This window comes from Coregonus lavaretus (genome assembly GCF_964263955.1).
Source record: "Coregonus lavaretus genome assembly, chromosome: 27".
Classification (NCBI taxonomy): Eukaryota; Metazoa; Chordata; class Actinopteri; order Salmoniformes; family Salmonidae; genus Coregonus; species Coregonus lavaretus.
The window spans coordinates 40,115,971-40,141,148 of record NC_140014.1 but is presented as its reverse complement, the minus strand read 5'-3'; the positions used below and the strand labels follow the sequence as shown (position 1 = coordinate 40,141,148).

Sequence of the window (25,178 nt, the reverse complement as noted above, 5' to 3'; positions counted from 1 at the left end):
CAGGATGTGGGCAGGTTTCTCAGAACATACTGCCGGGACCGGCCGGAGGAGTGGTCAAGGTACGTTCCCTGGGCCGAGATGGCCCAGAATTCCCTACGCCATTCCTCCACTAACCTAACTCCCTTTCAATGTGTGTTAGGTTACCAGCCGGTTCTGGCCCCCTGGCAGCAGAGCCAGATCGAGGCTCCTGCGGTGGATGAGTGGGCGCGGCGCTCGGAGGAGACTTGGAACGCTGCACACGTCCACCTGCAGCGGGCCCTCCGACGTCAGAAGGCGAGCGCTGATCTCCACCGCAGTGAGGCACCGGTGTACGCACCTGGTGATCGAGTCTGGCTCTCTACCAGAAACCTGCCCCTCCGCCTGCCCTGTCGGAAACTGGGTCGGCGGTTTGTAGGGCCATTTAAAGTCCTGAGAAGGTTGAACGAGGTATGTTATAGATTACAGTTACCAGTGGAATATAAGTGTATTAACCCCTCGTTCCATGTGTCCCTTCTCAGGCCGGTGGTAGCGGGCCCACTCCAAGAAAATGAGATCTTGGAGACTCCTCCGCCCCCGTTGGACATCGAGGGGGCACCGGCGTACTCCGTGAAATCCATCTTGGATTCTAGACGTCGGAGGGGGGGTCTTCAGTATCTAGTGGAGTGGGAGGGGTACGGTCCGGAGGAGCGGTGCTGGGTGCCGAGGAGAGACATTTTGGACCCGTCGCTCCTGACGGAATTCCATCGGGAGTATCCGACGCGCCCTGCGCCGCGGCCTCCGGGTCGTCCCCAAGGCCGGAGTCGGCGCGCGTCTGGAGCCGCGCGTCAAGGGGGGGGTACTGTCACGGTTTCGGCCGAGGCTGCTTCTCTCCCTTGTGCGGGCAGGTTTCGGCGTGCGTCGTCTCCGGAATTCTAGCTGCCACCGTTCTATGTTCTTTGTTTCCTGTTTGATTAGTTTTGTCTGTTAGCCACACCTGTCTAGTGTTAGGTCTCATTAAGCACCCTATTTAGTTTCCTTGTTGTTTGTATAGTGTTGTGTGTAATTGTTTGGTCAAGTGTCTTGCGTACCTTTGCCTTGTTTGCCAGTACGCCATTTATTCAGTAGTTCCTCCGCTGTTAGGAGAGTTTTGCGCACTGTGTTTCGTGCGATAGTTTGTGGACGCCTGTGCGCGTCTGTTTGGCTTTCAGCCGCTTTTTGGATTATTGTTCATAGTAAAGTCTTGTTGGACTGTACCTCTGCTTCTGCGCCTGATTCCCCACCACACCAATACAACAACACTGACAGTTTTATTGCTTCTTTAATCAGCACAACAGTTTTCAGCTGTGCTAACATAATTGCAAAAGGGTCTTCTAATATTCAATTAGCCTTTTAAAATGATAAACTTGGATTAGCAAACACAACATGCTATTGGAACACAGGACTGATGGTTGCTCATAATGGGGCTCTGTTCACCTATGTAGATATTCCATTAAAAATCAGCCGTTTCCAGCTACAATAGCCATTTACAACATTAACAATGTCTACACTGTATTCTGATTGCACCCCCCATAATGCTTTTCACCTAATCCACTGCTTCACAACACTTCAGTTCATCTACACTCCTCCTTCACTCTCAACCTGTCTCTCTACTCTGTCTGTTTATCACTTGCTCGCCCTCTCTCTCTCTCTCTCGCCCCCCCCCCCTCTCTCTCTCTCTCCCTCTCTCTCTCTCCCTCTCTCTCTCTTTCACTCTCTCTCTCTGTCTCTCTCTCTATGTCTCTCTCTGTCTCTCTCTCTCTCCCTCTTCATCTCTCTCTCTCTCTCTCTCTCTCTCTATCTCTCTCTCTCTCTCTCTCTCTCTCTCTCTCTCTCTCTCTCTCGCTCTCTCAAAGAAAAAGCCATATCTCAGACTGGCCAATAAAAAGAAAAAATTAAGATGGCCAGTCTGAGATATGGCTTTTTCTTTGCAACTCTGCCTAGAAGGTCAGCATCCCGGAGTTGCCTCTTTACTGTTGACGTTGAGACTGGTGTTTTGCGGGTACTATTTAATGAAGCTGCCAGTTGAGTACCTGTGAGGCATCTGTTTCTCAAACTAGACACTCTAATGTATTTGTCCTCTTGCTCAGTTGTGCACCGGGGCCTCCCACTCCTCTTTCTATTCTGGTTAGAGCCAGTTTGCGCTGTTCTGTGAAGGGAGTAGTACACAGCATTGTACGAGATCTTCAGTTTCTTGGCAATTTCTCGCATAGAATAGTGTTCATTTCTCAGAACAAGAATAGACTGACGAGTTTCACAAGAAAGTTATTTGTTTCTGGCCATTTTGAGCCTGTAATTGAACCCACAATTGCTGATGCTCCAGATACTCAACTAGTCTCAAGAAGGCCAGTTTTATTGCTTCTTTAATCAGCACAACAGTTTTCAGCTGTGCTAACATAATTGCAAAAGGGTTTTCTAATTAGCCTTTTAAAATGATAAACTTGGATTAGCAAACACAACGTGCTATTGGAACACAGGACTGATGGTTGCTCATAATGGGGCTCTGTTCACCTATGTAGATATTCCATTAAAAATCAGCCGTTTCCAGCTACAATAGCCATTTACAACATTAACAATGTCTACACTGTATTTCTGATCAATTTGATGTTATTTTAATGGACCAAAAAATTGCTTTTCTTTCGAAAACAAGGACATTTCTAAGTGACCCCAAACTTTTGAACGGTAGTGTAGGTAGGGGTAAAAGTGACTAGGCAATCAGGATAGATAATAAACAGAGTAGCAGCAGCGTATGTGAAGTGTGAAAAAGTGTGAAAGTGTGTCTACGTGTGTGTGTGTGAGTGTGCGTGTGTGTGTGTGGCGTCAATATGCATGTGTGTATGTGTTTTGTGTGTGTGAGCGTATGTAGTCGTATTTAGTCTAAGTGTGTGTGTGTGTGTGTGTGTGTGAGTGTGTGTGTAGAGTCCAGTAAATGTGCATAAAGCTGGTGCAAATAAAAAGGGGGTCAATGCAAAGAGGTGTTGTCGTGCCCTCTTCACGACTGTGTTGGTGTGTTTGGACCATGATAGGTCCTTAGCGATGTGGACATAGAGGAACTGTGCGTTCGACCCGCTCCACTACAGCCCAGTCGATGTGAATGGGGGCGTGCTCGGCATCTCCATTTCCTGTGGTCCACGATCAGCTCCTTTGTCTTGCTGACGTTGAGGGAGAGGTTGTTGTCACACTGCCAGGTCTCTGACCTCCTCCCTAAAGGCTGTCTCATCATCGGCGGTGATCAGGCCTACCATTGTCGTGTCGTCTGCAAAATGAATGATGGTGTTGGAGTCGTGCAGTCATGGGTGAACAGGGAGTACAGGAGGGGACTGAGCACGCACCCCTGAGGAGCCCCCGTGTTGAGGGTCAGCATGGCAGATGTGTTGTTGCCTACCCTTACCACCTGGGGTCAGCCCGTCAGGAAGTCCAGAATCCAGTTGCAGAGGGAGGTGTTTAGTCCCAGGGTCCTTAACTTAGTGATGAGCTTGGAGGGCATGATGGTGTTGAACGCTGAGCTGTAGTCAATGAAAAGCTTTCTCACGTAGGTGTTCCTTTTGTCCAGGTGGGAAAGGGCAGTGTGGAGTGCAATAGAGATTGCGTCATCTGTGGATCTGTTGGGGCGGTATGGAAATTGGAGTGGGCCCAGGGTGTCTGGGATGATGGTGTTGATATGAGCCATGACCACCCTTTCAAAGTCATTTAAACAGGCTACCTTGGATTTCTTGGGCACAGGGACTATGGTCGTTTGCTTGTAGGTATTATAGACTGGGTCAGGGAGAAGTTTGAAAATGTCAGTGAAGACACCTTCCAGCTGGTCAGCTCTAAGTAAGCGTCCTGGTAATCCGTCTGAACGTTAACCTGTTTAAAGGTCTTACTCACATCAACTACGGAGAGCATGGTTCAGTGTTGCTAGCCTCGAAGCGAGCATAGAAGGCATGGGTTTCCCTTTGTAATCCGTGATTTTTTGCAAGCACTGCCACATCCGACGAGCATCATAGTCGGTGTAGTAGGATTCGATCTTAGTTCTATATTGACAATTTACGTGTTTGATGGTTCGTCGATTAGTATCCCACTCCTTGAAAGCGGCAGCTCTAGCCTTTAGCTCAGTGCAGGTGTTGCCTGTAATCCATGGCTTCTGGTTGGGATATGTACGTACGGTGACTGTGGTTATGATGTTGTTGATGCACTTATTAATGAAGCTTGTGACTGATTTGGTAAACTGCTCAATACCATCAGATGAATCCCGAAACATGTTCCATTCTGTGCTAGCGAAACAGTCCTGTAGCTCAGCATCTGCTTCATCGGACCACTTCCGTATTGAGCACGTCACTGGTACTTCCTGATTTTGTTTTTTTGCTTGTAAGCAGTAATCAGGAGGATATAGTTATGGTCAGATATGCCACATGGAGGGTGAGGGAGAGCTTTGTATGTGTCTCTGTGTGGAGTAAAGGTGGTCTAGAGTTTTTTTCACCTCTAGATGCACAGGTGACATGCTGGTAGAAATGAGGTAAGACGGATTTCAGTTCTCCTGCATTAAAATCACCGGCCACTAGGAGCCAGTACTGTCAAGCTGCTTCTCCTGCCTAACCAACCAGTAATATCAAGCTGCTTCTCCTGCCTAACCAACCAGTAATATCAAGCTGCTTCTCCTGCCTAACCAACCAGTAATATCAAGCTGCTTCTCCTGCCTAACCAACCAGTAATATCAAGCTGCTTCTCCTGCCTAACCAACCAGTAATATCAAGCTGCTTCTCCTGCCTAACCAACCAGTACTATCAAGCTGCTTCTCCTGCCTAACCAACCAGTAATATCAAGCTGCTTCTCCTGCCTAACCAACCAGTAATATCAAGCTGCTTCTCCTGCCTAACCAACCAGTAATATCAAGCTGCTTCTCCTGCCTAACCAACCAGTAATATCAAGCTGCTTCTCCTGCCTAACCAACCAGTACTATCAAGCTGCTTCTCCTGCCTAACCAACCAGTACTATCAAGCTGCTTCTCCTGCCTAACCAACCAGTAATATCAAGCTGCTTCTCCTGCCTAACCAACCAGTAATATCAAGCTGCTTCTCCTGCCTAACCAACCAGTACTATCAAGCTGCTTCTCCTGCCTAACCAACCAGTACTATCAAGCTGCTTCTCCTGCCTAACCAACCAGTAATATCAAGCTGCTTCTCCTGCCTAACCAACCAGTAATATCAAGCTGCTTCTCCTGCCTAACCAACCAGTAATATCAAGCTGCTTCTCCTGCCTAACCAACCAGTAATATCAAGCTGCTTCTCCTGCCTAACCAACCAGTAATATCAAGCTGCTTCTCCTGCCTAACCAACCAGTAATATCAAGCTGCTTCTCCTGCCTAACCAACCAGTACTATCAAGCTGCTTCTCCTGCCTAACCAACCAGTACTATCAAGCTGCTTCTCCTGCCTAACGAACCTTATCCGTCTGATCCACTTCCACAAGGTTCCATTTCCTTAACCAAAGCCTTAACCCAGGGATTCTATTAAGGTGTCCTGTTTGAGTGGAAGTGAATGAGATGTTTTGTCACTAACCAGTATAACTGATCAGTGTGTCCTCTCAGTAAAGAGGATGTGCTATCAACTAACAACTTCACCTCTGAACCGCAAGGCCACATGTTTCTTGTAGCCGTGCTTTTTTTTTTCAGATCCGCTATTGAGTCAACAAGCAGTTAACCTCAATACTACAGCTCATTGTTACTGAGAAATCGTACTTTACCTCTTATAAGATAAAGATAAAAAGCAAGACATTATATATTACAGAAATAACTGAGATTAAAAACTCTGGTGCTTTTAACTTTCTAACTGCACATAGTATACTAGCACAATGCAATTAGAGTTCAGTACAGTACAGTACAGTACAGTACAGTATAGTACATTATATTTAGTATAAATAGTCATGTACAGTTGTCCAATATTGGAGTGTACTATTGTGTCTCTGTAGGAACTTACCTCCCTGCTCATCCAGCATAACCAGAGTCCTGATACCGGCATCTTTACTCTACACACCCCGGGTCGGAGAGACAGGGAAGAACACACCCCGGGTCGGAGAGACAGGGAAGAACACACCCGGGTCGGAGAGACAGGGAAGAACACACCCCGGGTCGGAGAGACAGGGACCCCGGGTCGGAGAGACAGGGAAGAACACACCCCCGGGTCGGAGAGACAGGGACCCCGGGTCGGAGAGACAGGGAAGAACACACCCCGGGTCGGAGAGACAGGGAAGAACACACCCGGGTCGGAGAGACAGGGAAGAACACACCCCGGGTCGGAGAGACAGGGACCCCGGGTCGGAGAGACAGGGAAGAACACACCCCCGGGTCGGAGAGACAGGGAAGAACACACCCCGGGTCGGAGAGACAGGGAAGAACACACCCCGGGTCGGAGAGACAGGGAAGAACACACCCCCGGGTCGGAGAGACAGGGAAGAACACACCCCGGGTCGGAGAGACAGGGAAGAACACACCCCGGGTCGGAGAGACAGGGAAGAACACACCCCGGGTCGGAGAGACAGGGAAGAACACACCCCGGGTCGGAGAGACAGGGAAGAACACACCCCGGGTCGGAGAGACAGGGAAGAACACACCCCGGGTCGGAGAGACAGGGAAGAACACACCCCGGGTCGGAGAGACAGGGAAGAACACACCCCGGGTCGGAGAGACAGGGAAGAAAAGAGTGGGAGGAGAAGAGGAGAAGAGAAGAAGAGAAGAAGAGAAGAAGAGAAGAGAGGTCAGCAGTGAGATCAAGCAGCTCAGTGTGAACAGAACACAGCAGTAGAGAAATGACGGAATACTGACAGTAAATAAGATCACTTCCTCAACACGTATTGATCCAAACATGACATCGTGGATCGTTCCCAAATGGCACCCTATTCCCTATATAGTGCACTATTTAGGGCAGGGTTCCCCAACTGGCAGCCCGCAGGTCATTTTATTGGCCCCCTAAGTGTTTATTTTATATTTTGTATTGTTGGACATACGGTAAAACCACCAGCAAATCAGCTCCAATTGATTTTACTTTTGGAAATCTGTTACAAAGTATTCCCACGCATAATAGAGATATACAGTGAGTGTACAAACATTTAGAACACCTGCTCTTTCCATGACAGACTGACCAGGTGAATCCAGCTGAAAGCTATGATCTCTTATTGATGTCGCTTGTTAAATCCACTTCAATCAGTGTAGATCAAGGGCAGGAGACCGGTTAAAGAAGGATTTTTAAGCCTTGAGACAATTGAGACATGGATTGTTTATGTGTGCCATTCAGAGGGGTGATAAGAGGCAGTCTGCGCTCTTTTAAGGTTGTTACTACTGAATAGTGTCTGTTCCAGGTGCGTAGGAGTAAAAATAAGAATATTGGAAGAGATGGAGGCCGCACACACTGTCGAAAAAAAATGAATCAATCCAAAACTGAGGCTTGAATGCAAAATATCATGGCACCGATTTGTGTCAAGAACTGCAACGCTGCTGGGTTTTTCATGCTCAACAGTTTCCCGTGTGTATCACAAATTGTCCTTCACCACAAGGGACATCCAGCCAACTTAACACAACTGTGAGATGCACTGGAGTCAACATGGGCCAGCATCCCTGTGGAATGCTTTCAACACCTTGTAGAGTCCATGCCCCCAACGAATTGAGGCTGTTCTGCAACTCAAACTTATGAAGGTGTTCTTAATGTTTTGCGCACGCAGTGTATATCTGATCGTATACAAATGTAAGCAAGGTTTGAAATGATTATGTTTTAGTCAAATATTATATCCGTTTGGGCTTCTTGCGGTCAATTTGCAGTCTACAAATTATTTGTAATTATGTTCCCGGCCCCCTGACCATCCGCTCAAGACAAAATCGGCCCTCGGCTGAATCTAGTTGATGAGCCCTGCTAAAGAGAATAGGGGGTCGTTTGGGAGGATCACGTATGGGACATGTGTTATAGATAGAGTCAATGTACAGTTTATTCATGAGGTGTTCCGTGGTGACGCAGTGTGTGGTACTAGTGCTGAAGTAGAGAGTAACTCATGTAAATGTCAGAAATTTCATTTCGAAAATGGATCTTATTGTAATTCTGCTTCTCAAACCAACGCGGACATTTTGATAATTACTGAGATATGGTTTAAAAAGTCTGTGCCAGACTCTGATGAATGGATATGATGTTTATAGATCTGACACTAACCTAATCTATGTTCCTTTAACTGTTAGCTCTGAGGGTGTTGTTAGCAATAATCATATGCCTATAAAATTGAATTCCACTGTTTGCACTGAAACTGTCTGCCTTAGGAAGAAACCCACTGTGGGCAGCCAACTCAGTAACATTGGCTCAAATGTAAACATATCGGACATGTCTACCTCGGATCAGCCTCTCAGAATAGAACAAACAACAAACAAGCAAACCAGAAAAGGACTAAAAATAGCTCTTATTAACATACATCGAGGGAAAAAAGTATTTGATCCCCTGCTGATTTTGTACGTTTGCCCACTGACAAAGAAATGATCAGTCTATCATTTTAATGGTAGGTTTATTTGAACAGTGAGAGACAGAATAACAACAACAAAAATCCAGAAAAACACATGTCTAAAATGTTAGAAATTGATTTGCATTTTAATGAGGGAAATAAGTATTTGACCCCCTCTGCAAAACATGACTTAGTACTTGGTGGCAAAACCCTTGTTGGCAATCACAGAGGTCAGAGGTTTCTTGTAGTTGGCCACCAGGTTTGCACACATCTCAGGAGGGATTTTGTCCCACTCCTCTTTGCAGATCTTCTCCAAGTCATTAAGGTTTCGAGGCTGACGTTTGGCAACTCCAACCTTCAGCTCCCTCCACAGATTTTCTATGGGATTAAGGTCTGGAGACTGGCTAGGCCACTCCAGGACCTTAATGTGCTTCTTCTTGAAACACTCCTTTGTTGCCTTGGCCGTGTGTTTTGGGTCATTGTCATGCTGGAATACCCATCCACGATCAATTTTCAATGCCCTGGCTGATGGAAGGAGGTTCTCACCCAAGAGTTGACGGTACATGGCCCTGTCCATCGTCCCGTTGATGCGGTGAAGTTGTCCTGTCCCCTTAGCAGAAAAACACCCCCAAAGCATAATGTTTCCACCTCCATGTTTGACGGTGGGGATGGTGTTCTTGGGGTCATAGGCAGCATTCCTCCTCCTCCAAACACGGCGAGTTGAGTTGATGCCAAAGAGCTCCTTTTTGGTCTCATCTTACCACAACACTTTCACCCAGTTCTCCTCTGAATCATTCAGATGTTGATTGGCAAACTTCAGACGGGCCTGTATATGTGCTTTCTTGAGCAGGGGGACCTTGCGGGCGTTGCAGGATTTCAGTCCTTCATGGCGTTGTGTGTTACCAATTGTTTTCTTGGTGACTATGGTCCTAGCTGCCTTGAGATCATTGACAAGATCCTCCCGTGTAGTTCTGGGCTGATTCCTCACCGTTCTCATGATCATTGCAACTCCACAAGGTGAGATCTTGCATGGAGCCCCAGGCCGAGGGAGATTGACAGTTCTTTTGTGTTTCTTCCATTTGCGAATAATCGCACCAACTGTTGTCCCCTTCTCACCAAGCTGCTTGGCGATGGTCTTGTAGCCCATTCCAGCCTTGTGTAGGTCTACAATCTTGTCCCTGACATCCTTGGAGACCACTTTGGTCTTGGCCATGGTGGAGAGTTTGGAATCTGATTGATTGATTGCTTCTGTGGACAGGTGTCTTTTATACACGTAACAAACTGAGATTAGGAGCACTCCATTTAAGAGTGTGCTCCTAATCTCAGCTCGTTACCTGTATAAAAGACACCTGGGAGCCAGAAACCTTTCTAATTGAGAGGGGGTCAAATACTTATTTCCCTCATTAAAGTGCAAATCAATTTATAACATTTTATAATTTTATTGCGTTTTTCTGGATTTCTTTGTTGTTATTCTGTCTCTCACTGTTCAAATTAACCTACCATTCAAATTATATACTGATCATTTCTTTGTCAGTGGGCAGACTTACAAAATCAGCAGGGGATCAAATACTTTTTTCCCTCACTGTAACACTGAAACAAGGTTAATGAAATTGACAACTTACTAACATCAGAAAACATTCATATTATGGCCATCTCTGAAACACACTTAGATAATTCCTTTGATGATGCAGTAGTAGCTATGCATGGTTATAGCATGTACAGGAAAGATAGGAATGCAAATGGGGGATGTGTTACTATGTATGTATTTTGTATTGTATTATGTATTGTATTGTGTTATGTATTATATTATGTATTGTATTTTGTATTGTATTATGTATTGTATTTTGTATTGTATTATTTATTTAGTTACGTATTGTATTTTGTATTGTATTATGTATTGTATTATGTATTGTATTGTGTATGTATTGTATTTTGTATTGTGTTATATATTGTGTTATATATTGTGTTATGTATTCTATTTTGATTTGTATTGTGCTATGTATTGTATAATGTATTGTATTATGTATTGTGTTATGTATTGTATTTGTATTGTATTGTATCGTGTATTGTATTATGTATTGTGTTATGTGTTGTATTATTTATTGTATTATGTATTGTGTTATGTATCGTATGTTGTATTGTATTATGTATTGTGTTATGTATTGTATTTTGTATTGTATCATGTATTGTATTATGTGTTGTGTTATGTGTTGTGTTATGTATTGTATTATGTATTGTGTTATGTATTGTATGTTGTATTGTGTTATGTATTGTATGTTGTATTGTATTATGTATTTTATTATGTATTCTATTCTGTACTATATTGTATTGTGTCATGTATTGTGTTATGTATTGTATTTTGTATTGTATTATGCATTGTATTGTATTTTGTATTGTATTATGTATTGTATTATGTATTGTATTGTATTATGTATTGTATTGTGTTTTCTATTGTATTTTGCATTGTGTTATGCATTGTATTTTATATTGTGTTATGTATTGTGTTATGTATTGTATTATGTATTGCATTTTGTATTGTGTTATGTATTGTATTTTGTATTTTGTATTGTATTATGTATTGTATTATGTTTATTATGTATTGTATGTATTCTATTTGTTGTGTTTTGTTTCCTGTTTGGAGTCCTGTTTGGCAGCAGCTAACTGGGGATCCTAATAAAACTCCCCTTGGCAATAGCCTATTTCATAATGAGCTACTTTGAAAAACAGTGCTGCTGTTTGCAAAAAAATGGGACTTGTTGAGAAAAAAAATCTTTGTATTGGTTCTTTTCAGAGGTAGTCATTTGCTTTCCAAACTGTACGTTTTTCCCGTGATTTGTATTTAGAAATTTGCAAGAGGCAAAACAGACAGACAGCTGCAACCAATCATATAAATATAATCCCATAGATGGCAGTTCCCATTCAAGTCAGGACTGGCAGCCATTGCTAGTGTACCCATGAGTTTAACACTCAAATTGCCAGCGTAACAGGTTCCAAAACCCTTCTATGGATAACATATGTCTAACGCCACAACTCAACAAGCTGTATATTTGTCCCGCATGCTGACCAAATTGCTGCCTTCCCGACTGCAGGCAACAGGTAACTGCCAAAATAAAGGAACCTATTGAGTAAATGAGGGATGCAAAGTTTATGTTATGGTGTGTGGGGTGCATTTCCCTGCCTTGGTTTAGGTCCACCTGTAGAATCTATACCAAGGCGCATTGAAACTGTTCTGGCAGCTCAAGGTGACCCAAAACCCCTTTAAGACACTTTATGTTGGTGTTTCCTTTATTTTGGCAGTAACGTGTATGCACTTGTAATAAAATAAATTTTATCCACAGGCTTCCTTATTTTCCCTCGGCCAATTAGGTTAGTATTGTGGAGTAACTAAAGTGTTGTTAATCCATCCTCAGTTTTCTCCTATCACAGCCATTAAACTCTGTAACTGTTTTAAAGTCACCATTGGTGTCACGGTTTCGGCCGAGGCTGCTCCTCCTCCTGGTTCGGGCAGGCTTCGGCGGTCGTCGTCCCCGGAGTACTAGCTGCCACCGATCTATGTTTCATGTTCGTTTGGTTTTGTCTTGATGTTGTACACCTGTGTCTTGTTAGTCCTCGTTAGTGTCCTATTTAGTTCTCGTTGGTTGTGTTTGTCTTTGTGTGTGATTGCTCTTCTGTTTTCGTGTTGGAGCTACGTACTTCCCTCCAGTGTTTTGGAGAGGGTTTTCGCACATGTTAGTGCGCCGTTTATTTGACGCCTGTGTGCGCCGTGTTTTCGCCTTCGGGCTTATTATGCTTATTTCTCTACGTGAATATTGCACTAAAGTCTTTTGGACTGAGCCTCTGGGTCCTGCGCTTGATTCACGCACCACACCCACCTTCAGCACCCCTGACAGAATCACACACCAGAATGGAATCAGCAGGATCTGCAGTTACGCCTGAGTCGCTCGAGGAGCATGTCCGTGGGCAAGATGACCAGATACGACAACTGGGGACCGCTCTACAGGATGTCATCAACACCTTGCACCGATGGGAGGCCAGCGGGGTACCCACACCTCCACCTACCCTGCCAACCCCATCGGCCGGTCCACCAGTCCCAGGTCCGGAACCCAGGAGGATTCGGCTCTCGCTCCCGAGGGCGTATGACGTTACAGCTGCCGGGTGTCAGGGGTTCCTCCTGCAGGTGGAGCTCTACCTGGCCACTGTACACCCGGTGCCCTCGGGACACGAGAGCGTTTCCGCCCTCATCTCCTGTCTCACGGGCAAGGCGTTGGAGTGGGCTAACGCTGAGTGGAGGAAGATGGACGCCAATACCATCTCCTACGCCGAGTTCTCCCGTCGCTTCAAGGCCGTGTTCGACCATCCACCTGAGGGCAAAGCGGCGCTTAGGATGTGGGGGAGAAGGCAACAGGCCACGCACTGGGGGGACCTCCCAGGTGAGTAGACGTCCCACTTACACAGGTTGCACCTCATTCCCAGCATAAGGCGCTAGTAGATTCAGGCGCAGCTGGGAATTTTGTTGATCGGAAGTTTTGTTTAGATTTAGGGATCCCTCTCCTACCTGTTGACAAACCTTTTCCCGTTCATGCCTTAGATAGCCGCCCGTTGGGGTCGGGGTTGATTAGGGAGATCACAGCGCCACTTAGGATGTGTGCGCAGGGGGGTCATAAAGAGACTATACAGCTGTATCTGATCGACTCTCCTGCGTACCCAGTGGTGCTGGGAATTTCCCTGGTTAAGCACCCATAACCCTGCTATTTTGTGGCAACAGAGGGCTCTCGATGGGTTGTCTGCTCAGTGCGAGGGGCGATGTCTGGGTGTTTCCGTGGGGGCGACTTCGGTGGAAAGTCCAAACCAAGTGCCCGCACTGCACATTCCGCCTGAATATGGGGATTTAACTCTCGTGTTTAGTAAAACTAGGGCGACACAGTTGCCTCCTCATAGACAGGGGGATTGTGCGATTGATCTCCAGGCAGGAGCAGCGCTCCCACTGAGCCATGTGTATCCTTTGTCTCAAGAGGAGAGAAAAGCTATGGAGACTTACATAGCCGAATCTTTGAGACAGGGATACATTCGGCCCTCCACTTCTCCCGCCTCCTTGAGCTTCTTTTTTGTGAAGAAGAAAGATGGAGGGTTGCGCCCGTGCATTTATTACCGTGGTCTCAATCAGATTACTGTGAAGTACAGTTATCCACTCCCTCTGATTACGACCATGACGGAGTCATTGCATGGAGCGCGGTATCTTGTCATGCCATATGGGTTGATGAATGCTCCATCAGTCTTCCAATCCTTCGTAGATGACATTTTCCGGGATATGCAGGGACAAGGGGTGGTCGTGTAAATTGATGATATTCTGGTGTACTCGTCTACCCGAGCCGAGCATGTAACCCTGGTGCGTCGTGTATTGAGGAGGCTGTTGGAGCACGACCTATATGTCAAGGCAGAGAAATGTCTGTTTTTCCAGGAGTCGGTCTCCTTTTTGGGTTATCGGTTGTCCGCGTCAGGGGTGAGAATGGAGGTGGATCGTGTGTCCGCTGTGCGTAATTGGCAAACCCCAACCACTGTAAAAGAGGTGCAGCAGTTCTTGGGCTTTGTGAATTACTACCGGAGGTTTATCCTGGGTTTTGGACAGGTGGCAGCTCCCATCACGTCCCTTCTGAAAGGGGGTCCGGTGCGCCTGCAGTGGTCAGCTGAGGCGGACAGGGCCTTTGGGAGACTGAAGGACCTGTTTACGTCGGCTCCGGTGCTGGCGCATCCGGATCCCGCATTACCCTTTCAGGTCGAGGTGGACGCGTCTGAGGCAGGTATAGGGGCCGTTCTCTCTCAACGGTCCGGCACGCCACCTAAACTCCGCCCCTGTGCTTTTTACTCTAAAAAGCTCAGCCCGGCGGAGCGTAACTATGACGTTGGGGACAGGGAGCTGTTAGCTGTAGTTCAAGCCCTTAAGGTGTGGAGGCATTGGCTTGAGGGGGCTCAACACCCTTTCCTCATTTTGACTGACCATCGGAACCTGGAGTACATCCGGGCAGCGAGGAGACTGAACCCTCGCCAGGCTCGATGGAGTATGTTTCTCATCAGGTTCGTATTTAAAATCACGTACATCCCTGGGTCCCAGAATGGTAAGGCAGATGCGCTGTCCCGGCGGTATGACACGGAGGAGAGGTCCGTTGAGCCTACTTCCATACTACCGGAGTCTTGCCTTGTGGCACCGGTGGTGTGGGAGGTCGATGCCGAAATCGAGCGAGCGTTGCGTACCGACCCCAGCCCTCCACAGTGTCCTTAGGGTCGGAAGTACGTTCCGCTCGAGATTCGGGATCGACTCATTTACTGGGCTCACACGTCACCCTCCTCTGGACATCCGGGTATTGGCCGGACAGTGCATTGCCTTAGCACTAAATACTGGTGGCCTACTTTGGCTAGGGATGTGAGGGTTTATGTCTCCTCCTGCTCGGGGTGCGCTCAGTGTAAGGCGCCCCGACATCTGCCCAGGGGTAAGTTACAACCCCTGCCCGTTCCACAACGACCATGGTCCCACCTCTCGGTGGATTTTGTGACAGACCTTCCCTTCTCTCAGGGGAATACCACCATCCTGGTCGTTGTGGACCGGTTCTCTAAGGCCTGTCGTCTTCTCCCTATGTCGGGTCTTCCTACTGCCCTACAGACCGCTGAGGCCCTATTTACCCAAGTCTTCCGGCATTACGGGGTGCCCGAGGATATAGTGTTTGATCGAGGCCCCCAGTTTACATCCCGTGTTTTGAGAGCGTTCATGGAGCGTTTGGGGGTCTCGGTTAGCCTTACCTCAGGGTACCACCCGGAGAGTAACGGGCAGGTAGAACGTGTCAACCAGGATGTGGGTAGGTTTCTGAGGTCGTATTGCCAGGACCGGCCTGAGGAGTGGGCACGGTACATTCCCTGGGCCGAGATGGCCCAGAACTCTCTCCGCCACTCCTCTACCAACCTAACCCCCTTCCAATGTGTATTAGGTTACCAGCCGGTTCTGGCACCGTGGTAGCAGAGCCATATCGAGGCCCCTGCGGTGGATGATTGGATGAGGCGCTCGGAAGAGACGTGGAACGCTGCCTACGTCCACCTGCAGCGGGCCGTCCTTCGTCACAAGGCGAGCGCCAATCTCCACCGCAGTGAGGGGCCGGTGTACGCACCCGGAGATCGAGTCTGGCTCTCTACCAGAAACCTACCCCTCCGCCTGCCCTGCCGGAAGCTGGGTTGGCGGTTTGTGGGGCCCTTTAAAGTCCTGAGAAGATTGAACAAGGTGTGTTATAGGTTACATCTACCTGTTGAGTATAAGAATATTAACCCCTCGTTCCATGTGTCTCTTCTCAGGCCGGTGGTAGCTGGTCCACTCCAGGACAATGAGATAGGAGAGACTCCTCCGCCCCCACTGGACATCGAGGGGGCTCCGGCGTACACCGTTCGGTCCATTTTGGACTCCAGACGCCGGATGGGGGGTCTCCAGTATCTCGTGGAGTGGGAGGGGTACGGCACGGCCTGGAGGAGCGGTGCTGGGTGCCGCGGAGGGACATCCTAGACCCATCTCTCCTGTCGGAGTTCCACCGGGACCATCCCGCGCGCCCTGCTCCGCGTCCTCCTGGTCGTCCTCCTGGAGCCGCGCGTCAAGGGTGGGGTACTGTCACGGTTTCGGCCGAGGCTGCTCCTCCTCCTGGTTCGGGCAGGCTTCGGCGGTCGTCGTCCCCGGAGTACTAGCTGCCACCGATCTATGTTTCATGTTCGTTTGGTTTTGTCTTGATGTTGTACACCTGTGTCTTGTTAGTCCTCGTTAGTGTCCTATTTAGTTCTCGTTGGTTGGGTTTGTCTTTGTGTGTGATTGCTCTTCTGTTTTCGTGTTGGAGCTACGTACTTCCCTCCAGTGTTTTGGAGAGGGTTTTCGCACATGTTAGTGCGCCGTTTATTTGACGCCTGTGTGCGCTGTGTTTTCGCCTTCGGGCTTATTATGCTTATTTCTCTACGTGAATATTGCACTAAAGTCTTTTGGACTGAGCCTCTGCGTCCTGCGCTTGATTCATGCACCACACCCACCTTCAGCACCCCTGACAATTGGCCTCATGGTGAAGTCCCTGATAGGTTTCCTTCCACTCTTTGTATCTTTGTAGTGACTGGGTGTATCGATACACCATCCAAAGTGTAATTAATAACTTCATCATTCTCAAAGGGATATTCAATGTCTGCTTTTTTTTTTTTTTTACCCATCTACCAAATAGGTGCCCTTCTTTGCGAGGCATTTGAAAACTGACTGAGGGACCTTACAGATAATTGTATGTGTGGGGTACAGAGATGAGGTAGTCATTCAAAAATCACGTTAAACAATATTATTGCACACAGATGGAGTCCATATAACTCATTATGTGACTTGTTAAGCACATTTTTACTCCTGAACCTATTTAGGCTTGCCATAACAAAGGGGTTGAATATTTACTGACTGATATTGACTTTATAATTCTGTCTCTCTCTCCCTCCACCATTTCCACAGAGTCCTGTATAACAGACTTTATAATACTGTCTCTCTCTTCTCATTCTGAACGGCTCAAAGCATACATGGGGGATAGACAGGTAGTTCAAATCTTTGGATTGAAATAGTCAACTGGAATATGCTCCACTGAATGCTCTATTGCTAAATTGTGGGGCTGATTAAAGACAGACTAGAGGCCAGAGGCAGAGCTAAAAACATTACATCAGAGAGATAGCCCAGGCAACCGAAAGTCATCATATTCACAACCTCCATAAAACTTAACAACACCCCCTCAGTCAACAAATTCACAACCTCCATAAAACTTAACAACACCCCCTCAGTCAACAAATTCACAACCTCCATAAAACTTAACAACACCCCCTCAGTCAACAAATTCACAACCTCCATAAAACTTAACAACACCCCCTCAGTCAACAAATTCACAACCTCTATAAAACTTAACAACACCCCTTCAGTCAAAGAGAGGGCTTCACAGCACTGAACGGATAAGCTACCTACACCGATACGCTCTCTTTTAGCTGATTCTATTAGCCTAACGTCGCTAGTTCAAAGCCCACCCAATATAGGTAGAGCACTTGTATGGCTATCACCCTGCTAGTAGCTCCTGTGCTTGAGAGAAGAAGTCTGTAATTGGATAATTGGAAAAGTATTGAGGGGGGGGGGGGGGGGGTCGGGAGAGTTATAGCTATAAAAGTGATGTTTGACGGTCAATGTTCTACATGTGAACGAACAACATTAGTGAAATAAAGAATGTATTATTCTAGGAGCGGCGTGAGCTATTTCAACCTCTAAATGCCCGGCTATAAAAAGCCAAGTGACATTTACTCATGATGTACTGACCTGTTGCAACCTCTACAACCACTGCGATTATTATTTGACCCTGCTGGTCATCTATGAACGTTTGAACATCTTGGAGAAAAATCTGGCCTTAATGGCCATGTACTGTTATAATTTCCACCCGGCACAGACAGAAGGGGACTGACCACCCCTCAGAGCCTGGTTCCTCTCTAGGTTTCTTCCTAGGTTCCTGCCTTTCATGGGAGTTTTTCCTAGCCACCGTGCTTCTACATCTGCATTGCTTGCTGTTTGGGGTTTTAGGCTGGGTTTCTGTATAGCACTTTGTGACATTTGCTGATGTAAAAAAAGTGCTTTATAAATACATTTGATTGATTGATTGATTGAAAGCACTCTGGAAACAGACACAAGTCACAGATTGACAGTACATTTAAAGCTGTATTCAGCCATTGACTTCCAGAAAGTAGGAGTTTTGTAGAAGTGAGGCTAGTTCCTCGACTGGGAGGAGTCAAGCTCTAAAACGTAAGGAGATGGGCTTTTTTCTACAACAAATGATATAAAACTGGACCAAACTTTCAACTTCACCACAAAGGAAGTACAGCTGCTTATATTCCATTAGGAAATTAGGAAGTGTAATTTGTATCTCTATTAGAATAAGAGAACTGTGTGTGTGTGTGTGTGTGCGCACATGCGTGTGTGCGTACGTGTGTGTAATGTTGACAGGACCCTTACCTCCTCCACCATGGCCAGCATGCGCCGAGTGCTCTCCAGCGACTGTGGAGAGAAAATACCAATATTAGAGAGTTGTCAGATGGATCTCTTCTCTACTAATGTACTGTACCACACATCTGGTGGTGAATACATCTGGTGGTGAATACATATGGTGGTGAATACATATGGTGGGGGATACATATGGTGGGGGATACACCTGGTGGTGCATACACCTGTGGGGCATACACCTGGTGGGGAATACACCTGGTGGGGCATACACCTGGTGGGGAATACACCTGGTGGGGCATACACCTGGTGGGGAATACACCTGGTGGTGCATACACCTGTGGGGCATACACCTGGTGGTGAATACACCTGGTGGTGAATACACCTGTGGGGCATACACCTGGTGGTGAATACGCCTGGTGGTGCATACACCTGTGGGGCATACACCTGGTGGTGAATACACCTGGTGGGGGATACACCTGGTGGTGAATACACCTGTGGGACATACAAGGCCTGGAACCAGTGCTGGTGTCAACTATATTCAATTGGAACTCCATTTCAACTCAATTCTAACTCCGTTTTCACTCAGTGAATCCATTCATAAACTGAAAAAAATTGACCGGGTTAGGATTGAATTGAATGTACTCCATCCCAGGATGAAGAATATATACATTATGCAGCCGCATATAGAATATATACATTATGCAGCCGCATATTGGCATATATGATACAGTATACCATATCATTACCATTGACACACAGTGAGCTATATCATTAACATATTAACATTGACACAGTGAGCTATGTCATTAACATATCATTTTATTAACTTATTACCAAGTCTTCACATTCCCACTGGATTTTTGACCTGTTCTCCTCACTCTTTCCCTCCCTTTCCAACTATCCCCCTTTCCATCCAGATATTTCCCTCTAAATGTGTTTATCTCCCTCCATCTCTACCTCCCTCCCTCCCCCTCCCTCCCTCCCTCCTCCTCTCTCTCTCTCCTCTCTCTCTCTCTCTCTCTCTCTTCTCCCTCCCTCCCTCCCATCTGCTCTGCTTCTCCCTCCCTCTCTCTCTCTCTCTCTCTCTCTCTCTCTCTCTCTCTCTCTCTCTCTCTCTCTCTCTCTTTCTCTCTCTCTCTCTCTCTCTCTCTCTCTCTCTCTCTCTCTCTCTCTCTCTCTCTCTCTCTCTCTCTCTCTCTCTCTCTCTCTCTCTCTCTCTCCTCGCTCTCTCTCTCGCTCTCTGGCTGGATTACATGATCTCTTCCTGAATGTTTAATAGGTCCATTTGAGTTAGTGTGTTATTCTGGCCATCTGAATTAAGACTGTGCCCCACTCAGAAAAGGACAGACTAGAGAGATGTACAGTTAACACTGTCTAAAATCTCACCCAGAGCAAAACCACGGGGACATAGACACAGTAGGACATGTAACCCATAACCATGACACTTAGTTTATGACAAAATCTAGTTTATGGCTGACTAGCGATAGTTGACATGTATGGCTCGACGACAGAGACAGGAGAACAGTGAGAGGATAACAGTGACGTGGACAGCAAGACAACTGAGCCAGGGGAATATTTTAATGTGAGATTATATAACGCATGGTCAATCTGTGATCAAATGAACCCAAGGACAGTAGGCTACATGCGACAGTGGTGAAGTAAGGGTGAGATATTAGACAATGCAATTCTGTTACCGACCTCAGATGCCACACGTTCACCCTGCGGGCGACAGACGGGGGTAATCATAATAATGCATCATATTACACTTTTCCCAAAGACGCAGGTAGATTTATCTTCGTCGACGTGTGATTATATCCAATGTTGTCATCCCTTTGATGAACAACCCAGACCAGACTGTTGGCCATTTTTAGAAAAAAAACTACTTCCTGTGCCGTGCCAGGATTTTGTCCACTAACCGAGCCAAATACTCAAGTGATCTTGACACAAAGTGGGATTTGGCTGATTAATGGGCCCATGGCTGGGTGTCTGTTATTAATTACCCCTGGCAGACAGTCCTAGGTCTGACACTACCTCAAAGAGTCAACAAAGGTCCTGTCACGTAGCAGATTGACGTTTATTTTCACGAGTCTTGTCCTGGAGGCAGAACTGAGTGGTTTCTGCCATATGGGCCGGCTACAAAGTCAAAATGTGTCTATGTCGTACAAATTCATGAAAACAAATATTTGCTTAATTTAGAATTAGGGTAAGGCATTAGGGTGAGCAGTGTGGTTAGGGTTAGGTTTTATAACTTTGTGGCTGTGCCAGGTAGTGACCACTCTGAAGACCTGTCTCTAGCAGGCTACATGAGTCATCCCAATAAATGCTAGCCTGATTTTCATACACACATTTGATCTCTTTCTATCCATGTAACCCGGGCTAATAGGGTATGTGTAGCTAGCTAAATAGAAACTATTTTCTTTGGCCAAAGCTCATTGTCATGTGTAAACAGTATGCTTCAGGCAGGGTTTGGTTGACTCGGCTTAGCTCAGAGTAATACAGCCAAACATCACTCAAAATATATTTCTAATTCATGACTTGCACAGCCCCATATAGTCTCTCTCCCCTCAAGTACAGTTTGTATTACAGTGTAGCTTATGTGGGACTGAAAAAGTTGCTAGAGCTTTGATATGCAACACAGATGACTAGTTGATAGAGCTCTGATATGCAACACAGATGACTAGTTGATAGAGCTCTGATATGCAACACAGATGACTAATTGATAGAGCTCTGATATGCAACACAGATTACTAGTTGATAGAGCTCTGATATGCAACACAGATGACTAGTTGATAGAGCTCTGATATGCAACACAGATGACTAGTTGATAGAGCTCTGATATGCAACACAGATGACTAGTTGATAGAGCTCTGATATGCAATAAAGATGCTTCATTGTTTGCCTCTGTCTACAGTGTGGACCTAAAGGCCCTTATTCAAAAAACATCTCAGAGTAGAAGTGCTTATCCCCCTGTCCGTTTAGCCATATTCATTGTGATCTAAAAGGCTAAATTGATCCTAGATCAGCGCACTCCTACTCCAAGACTCTTTTCAAATATGAGCCCTGATGTGGATCTCATTTGTGTGAATGAAACGATGAAGGTCTACTGTGAGTGGTCAGTCAGGTGTGAGGTGTGTGTGTGAGGTGTCTGGGTGTGTGTGAGGTGTCTAGGTGTGTGTGAGGTGTGTGTGAGGTGTCTAGGTGTGTGTTTTACCTCATCAGCTATCTGGTCCGCCTTCGTCTGCAGGTTTTCCAGCTCATTGCGCATGTCCGCTTCATCTGCCATGGTTTCTGGGTCGTGAGATGGGCGTCGGCCTCCAAACAATGAGAAAACTGGCTGCTACTGTAAAAACTGAGAATATAGGGAGAAGGAGAGAGAGAGAGAAGGCGAGAGAGGGGGAGAGGAAAGAGCGGAGGGGAGAGAGAGAAGCAGAGAGGGAGAAGAGAGAAGAACAACCACGGTAAGTATCATAAAGTGTCATCACATTACTGTGTGATGGCGATGAACAGAAAAACGTGTTTTCACTTAGAGTTGCTGCTTAGAGAGGATATATATGCAGAGAGGTCACACACATGTCAAGCTGCATTTCAGATAGGATGTTTCTTTGATAATGAATCTAGTCTACCATTAAGTATTGTGAATGGCTGAGAGTTCTCCTAGTTCTAAGATTTGAGTCAAACAAGTAAAACATTTGCGAACACCGAAGCATCGTCTAAACCAGGGATGGGCAACCCCAGTCTTCGGGGGCCTGATTGGTGTCACACTTTTGCCCCAAGCTAAGACACCTGACTCCAATAATTATAATGCAATTAGTTTAATCAGCTGTGTTTGCAAGGGATGGGGAAAAAGTCCCTGAGAGTTTCCTTTTGTGAGCGTGGAGACTTAGCAAACCGGAACTCTCCATTTTTAAAAACATTTATTACGCAAGATTTTAGTTATGGGTAAACCGAGATTAAGATCAGACAGACAGATCCCCCAAGGTAGAGTCCTTCCCTCGCTCTCATCCTCCCTGTGTTATCCCAGTCTGGTCTCCCTCACAGCTCTGAGAGATGCGTATAATAGTTGAGATGGGTTCAGTCAGGCCTTTACGCTAAAACCAGCACCCCTGGTTATTGTCACTGTGTAACGGTACACTTCAGTCAAGGGTCTACTCTCTGCCTCACAGACAGATGGCTTTACCTCCACTTCTCTATGAGAGTATCGGAAATCCATATCATACCTGGCTACCTTTCTCCAGGGAAATTATAAACTTATCTCCAGTGTTTCCATAAGGGAGAGGGGGAGGTAGCCTCTAAACTGAAAGAGTTGGCAAATTTTTGTTTGTAATACAGGTTTATTTCAGTTCACTTCAATCTGTTATTTCTGTATTATATTTAGGTTAGCGGGGCCCCAACGGGCTCGGAGAGGCGAAGGTCGAGTCATGTGTCCTCCAAAACATGACCTGCCAAGCTGCGCTTCTTAACAGACGCTTGCTTAACCCGGAAGCCAGCTGCACCAATGTGTCAGAGGAAACACTGTTCAACAAGTCAGCCTGCAGGCGCCCGGGCCTGCCACAGTCGCTAGAGCGCGATGAGTCGCTAGAGCGAGAGCGCGATGAGCCAAGTAAACCCTCACCTAACCCGGACGACGGTGTGCTGGTTCAAAGGTTAAAATGTGTGGAATTACTGGTCATATCTAGATTGATTTATAAATTACCTATCAAATCGTAACAATGTGTAATGGCGGATGGTTGTAATTCTGAGTCCATACAGCTGTGCTCTGGTGTTCCGCAAGCTTCTATTTTGGGCACGATGTTGTTGTATATTAACAACATTGGGGATCATATCGAAACAGTGGATGTTCATTTTCATGCAGATGATCCTGTTCTTTATTCAAGTGGTAGTAGCTTATCTTTAGCTTTTTAAAATGCCCAAAGAGCATTTAACACCATACAACAGAATCTGTATGATAAATGCCCAAAGAGCATTTAACACCATACAACAGAATCTGTATGATAAATGCCCAAAGAGCATTTAACACCATACAACAGAATCTGTATGATTTGAAGCTGCTTCTGAATTTGGGTAAAACAGAAATGCATGGTATTTTCAAATGCCAAGCATGTTACTAATCGTGTCATTGCTATATTGGATGGACATACTATAGAGCAAGTAGAAGTGTATACATATTTGGGAGTGTGGGTGGATGACAAGCTGAGCTTCACGGTTCATGTATTTTAAATAACATCTAGGACTATACATGATGTACTTTCAATAGCATCTAGGTCTATACAGCTTTACTTTAAATAACATCTAGGCCTAGACATGATGTACTTTAAATAACATCTAGGCCTATACATGATGTGCTTTAAATGATATCTAGGTCTATACATCTTTACTTTAAATAACATCTAGGTCTATACATGATGTAGTTTAAATACAGTATACTATACATGATGTAGTTTAAATACAGTATACTATACATGATGTAGTTTAAATACAGTATACTATACATGATGTAGTTTAAATACAGTATACTATACATGATGTAGTTTAAATACAGTATAACATACATGATGTAGTTGAAATACAGTATACTATATGTTATGTCATTACCATAAAAACAATACAACACTTTTAATTCCAAGTCACTTGTCATAATGTCATACATTTTTAGAAAACCTATTTAGAAGGTTTTCATCTAAACCCCACAAAAGCCTTGGCCTTTTTATCTGCTGAGCGATGTTTATCCTTTTTTTATCTGAGATGCTTTGTTGTCGGCACAGACGGAAAACCATAGCATGCGACTGCTGTCAAGTACACAGCATCGAACACGATAAGAACCAGCGTGGTTTGAGGTCAATGATAACGTTTCTATTTCCATACACTGGGAGGCAGGAGGCCAGACACTCAATGTTTCATAGACGTGGAAACTCTGAAAAAAAGGTTATTTATGAAAAATAAGTTTGGTTGTTATTCTTCATTGGAGGATGTACATGTGTAGGATCTTAATATGATCACCCTGTTTCTGCAGGATTATTGTTCTGCTGTGAGAAACTGGTCAAATGAAGATCCTACATATATAGGGAAGATCATGAGCCTGGGTCGCAACCAAACACTCTCACTCAATGCTGTGCGAAGTGGAGACATTTTGATGCATTCATATTCCCTGTGTGTGGGTTCCCTGTTATTGGGCTTCACTGATAAATGTTACAAGTCAAGAGATCATGAGCAACAAAGGAAAGAAAAGAAATGGAGCAATACAATCAGATCATGACACTTTCTCTCTAACTCAATAAATGGAAAAAGCAGCAGCAAATTCACGAATGCAGTTACAACGTGTTTGTGTTTGTTCTTGTTTTATGTTTTGTTTGAGAGAAGAGAGAGAGAGAGAAGAAGAGAGAGAGAAGAGAGAGAGAGAGTAAGAGAGGGAGAGAGAGAGTAAGAGAGAGAGAGATGGAGGAGAGAGAGAGAGAGAGAGAGAGAGAGAGAGAGAGAGAGAGAGAGAGAGAGAGAGAGAGAGAGAGAGAGAGAGAGAGAGAGAGAGAGAGAGAGAGAGAGAGAGAGAGAGAGAGAGAGAGAGAGAGAGGAAGAAAGAGAAAGTGAGTGAGTCCAAATCAACTGATTCATGTTATTTTCAGGTGTGGGAGAGGCAGGGTCAGGTGATCCCTATGATTGAATGTCAGATAAGCTCTTCCCTCTCTCCCTCCCTCCCTCCCTCTCTCCCTCCCTCTCTCCCT

At 45.7% G+C, this 25,178-nt stretch overlaps 1 protein-coding gene across 2 annotated transcripts in view; it reads right to left on the bottom strand.

Annotated features, from left to right (window-relative positions):
• Positions 1-21,745, bottom strand: part of LOC311102334 (synaptosomal-associated protein 25-B-like) — a gene marked incomplete at both ends in the record, with an annotated part of 31,411 nt that extends 9,666 nt beyond the window's left edge. For both annotated transcript variants that reach the window (XM_084143642.1, XM_084143641.1), the window contains 3 exons: positions 5,951-5,999; positions 18,475-18,516; positions 21,674-21,745. In XM_084143642.1, the coding sequence (XP_083999768.1) occupies positions 5,951-5,999; positions 18,475-18,516; positions 21,674-21,745 (163 nt within the window). The remainder of the gene's footprint in view (positions 1-5,950; positions 6,000-18,474; positions 18,517-21,673) is intronic.
• Positions 21,746-25,178: the final 3,433 nt, after the last annotated feature.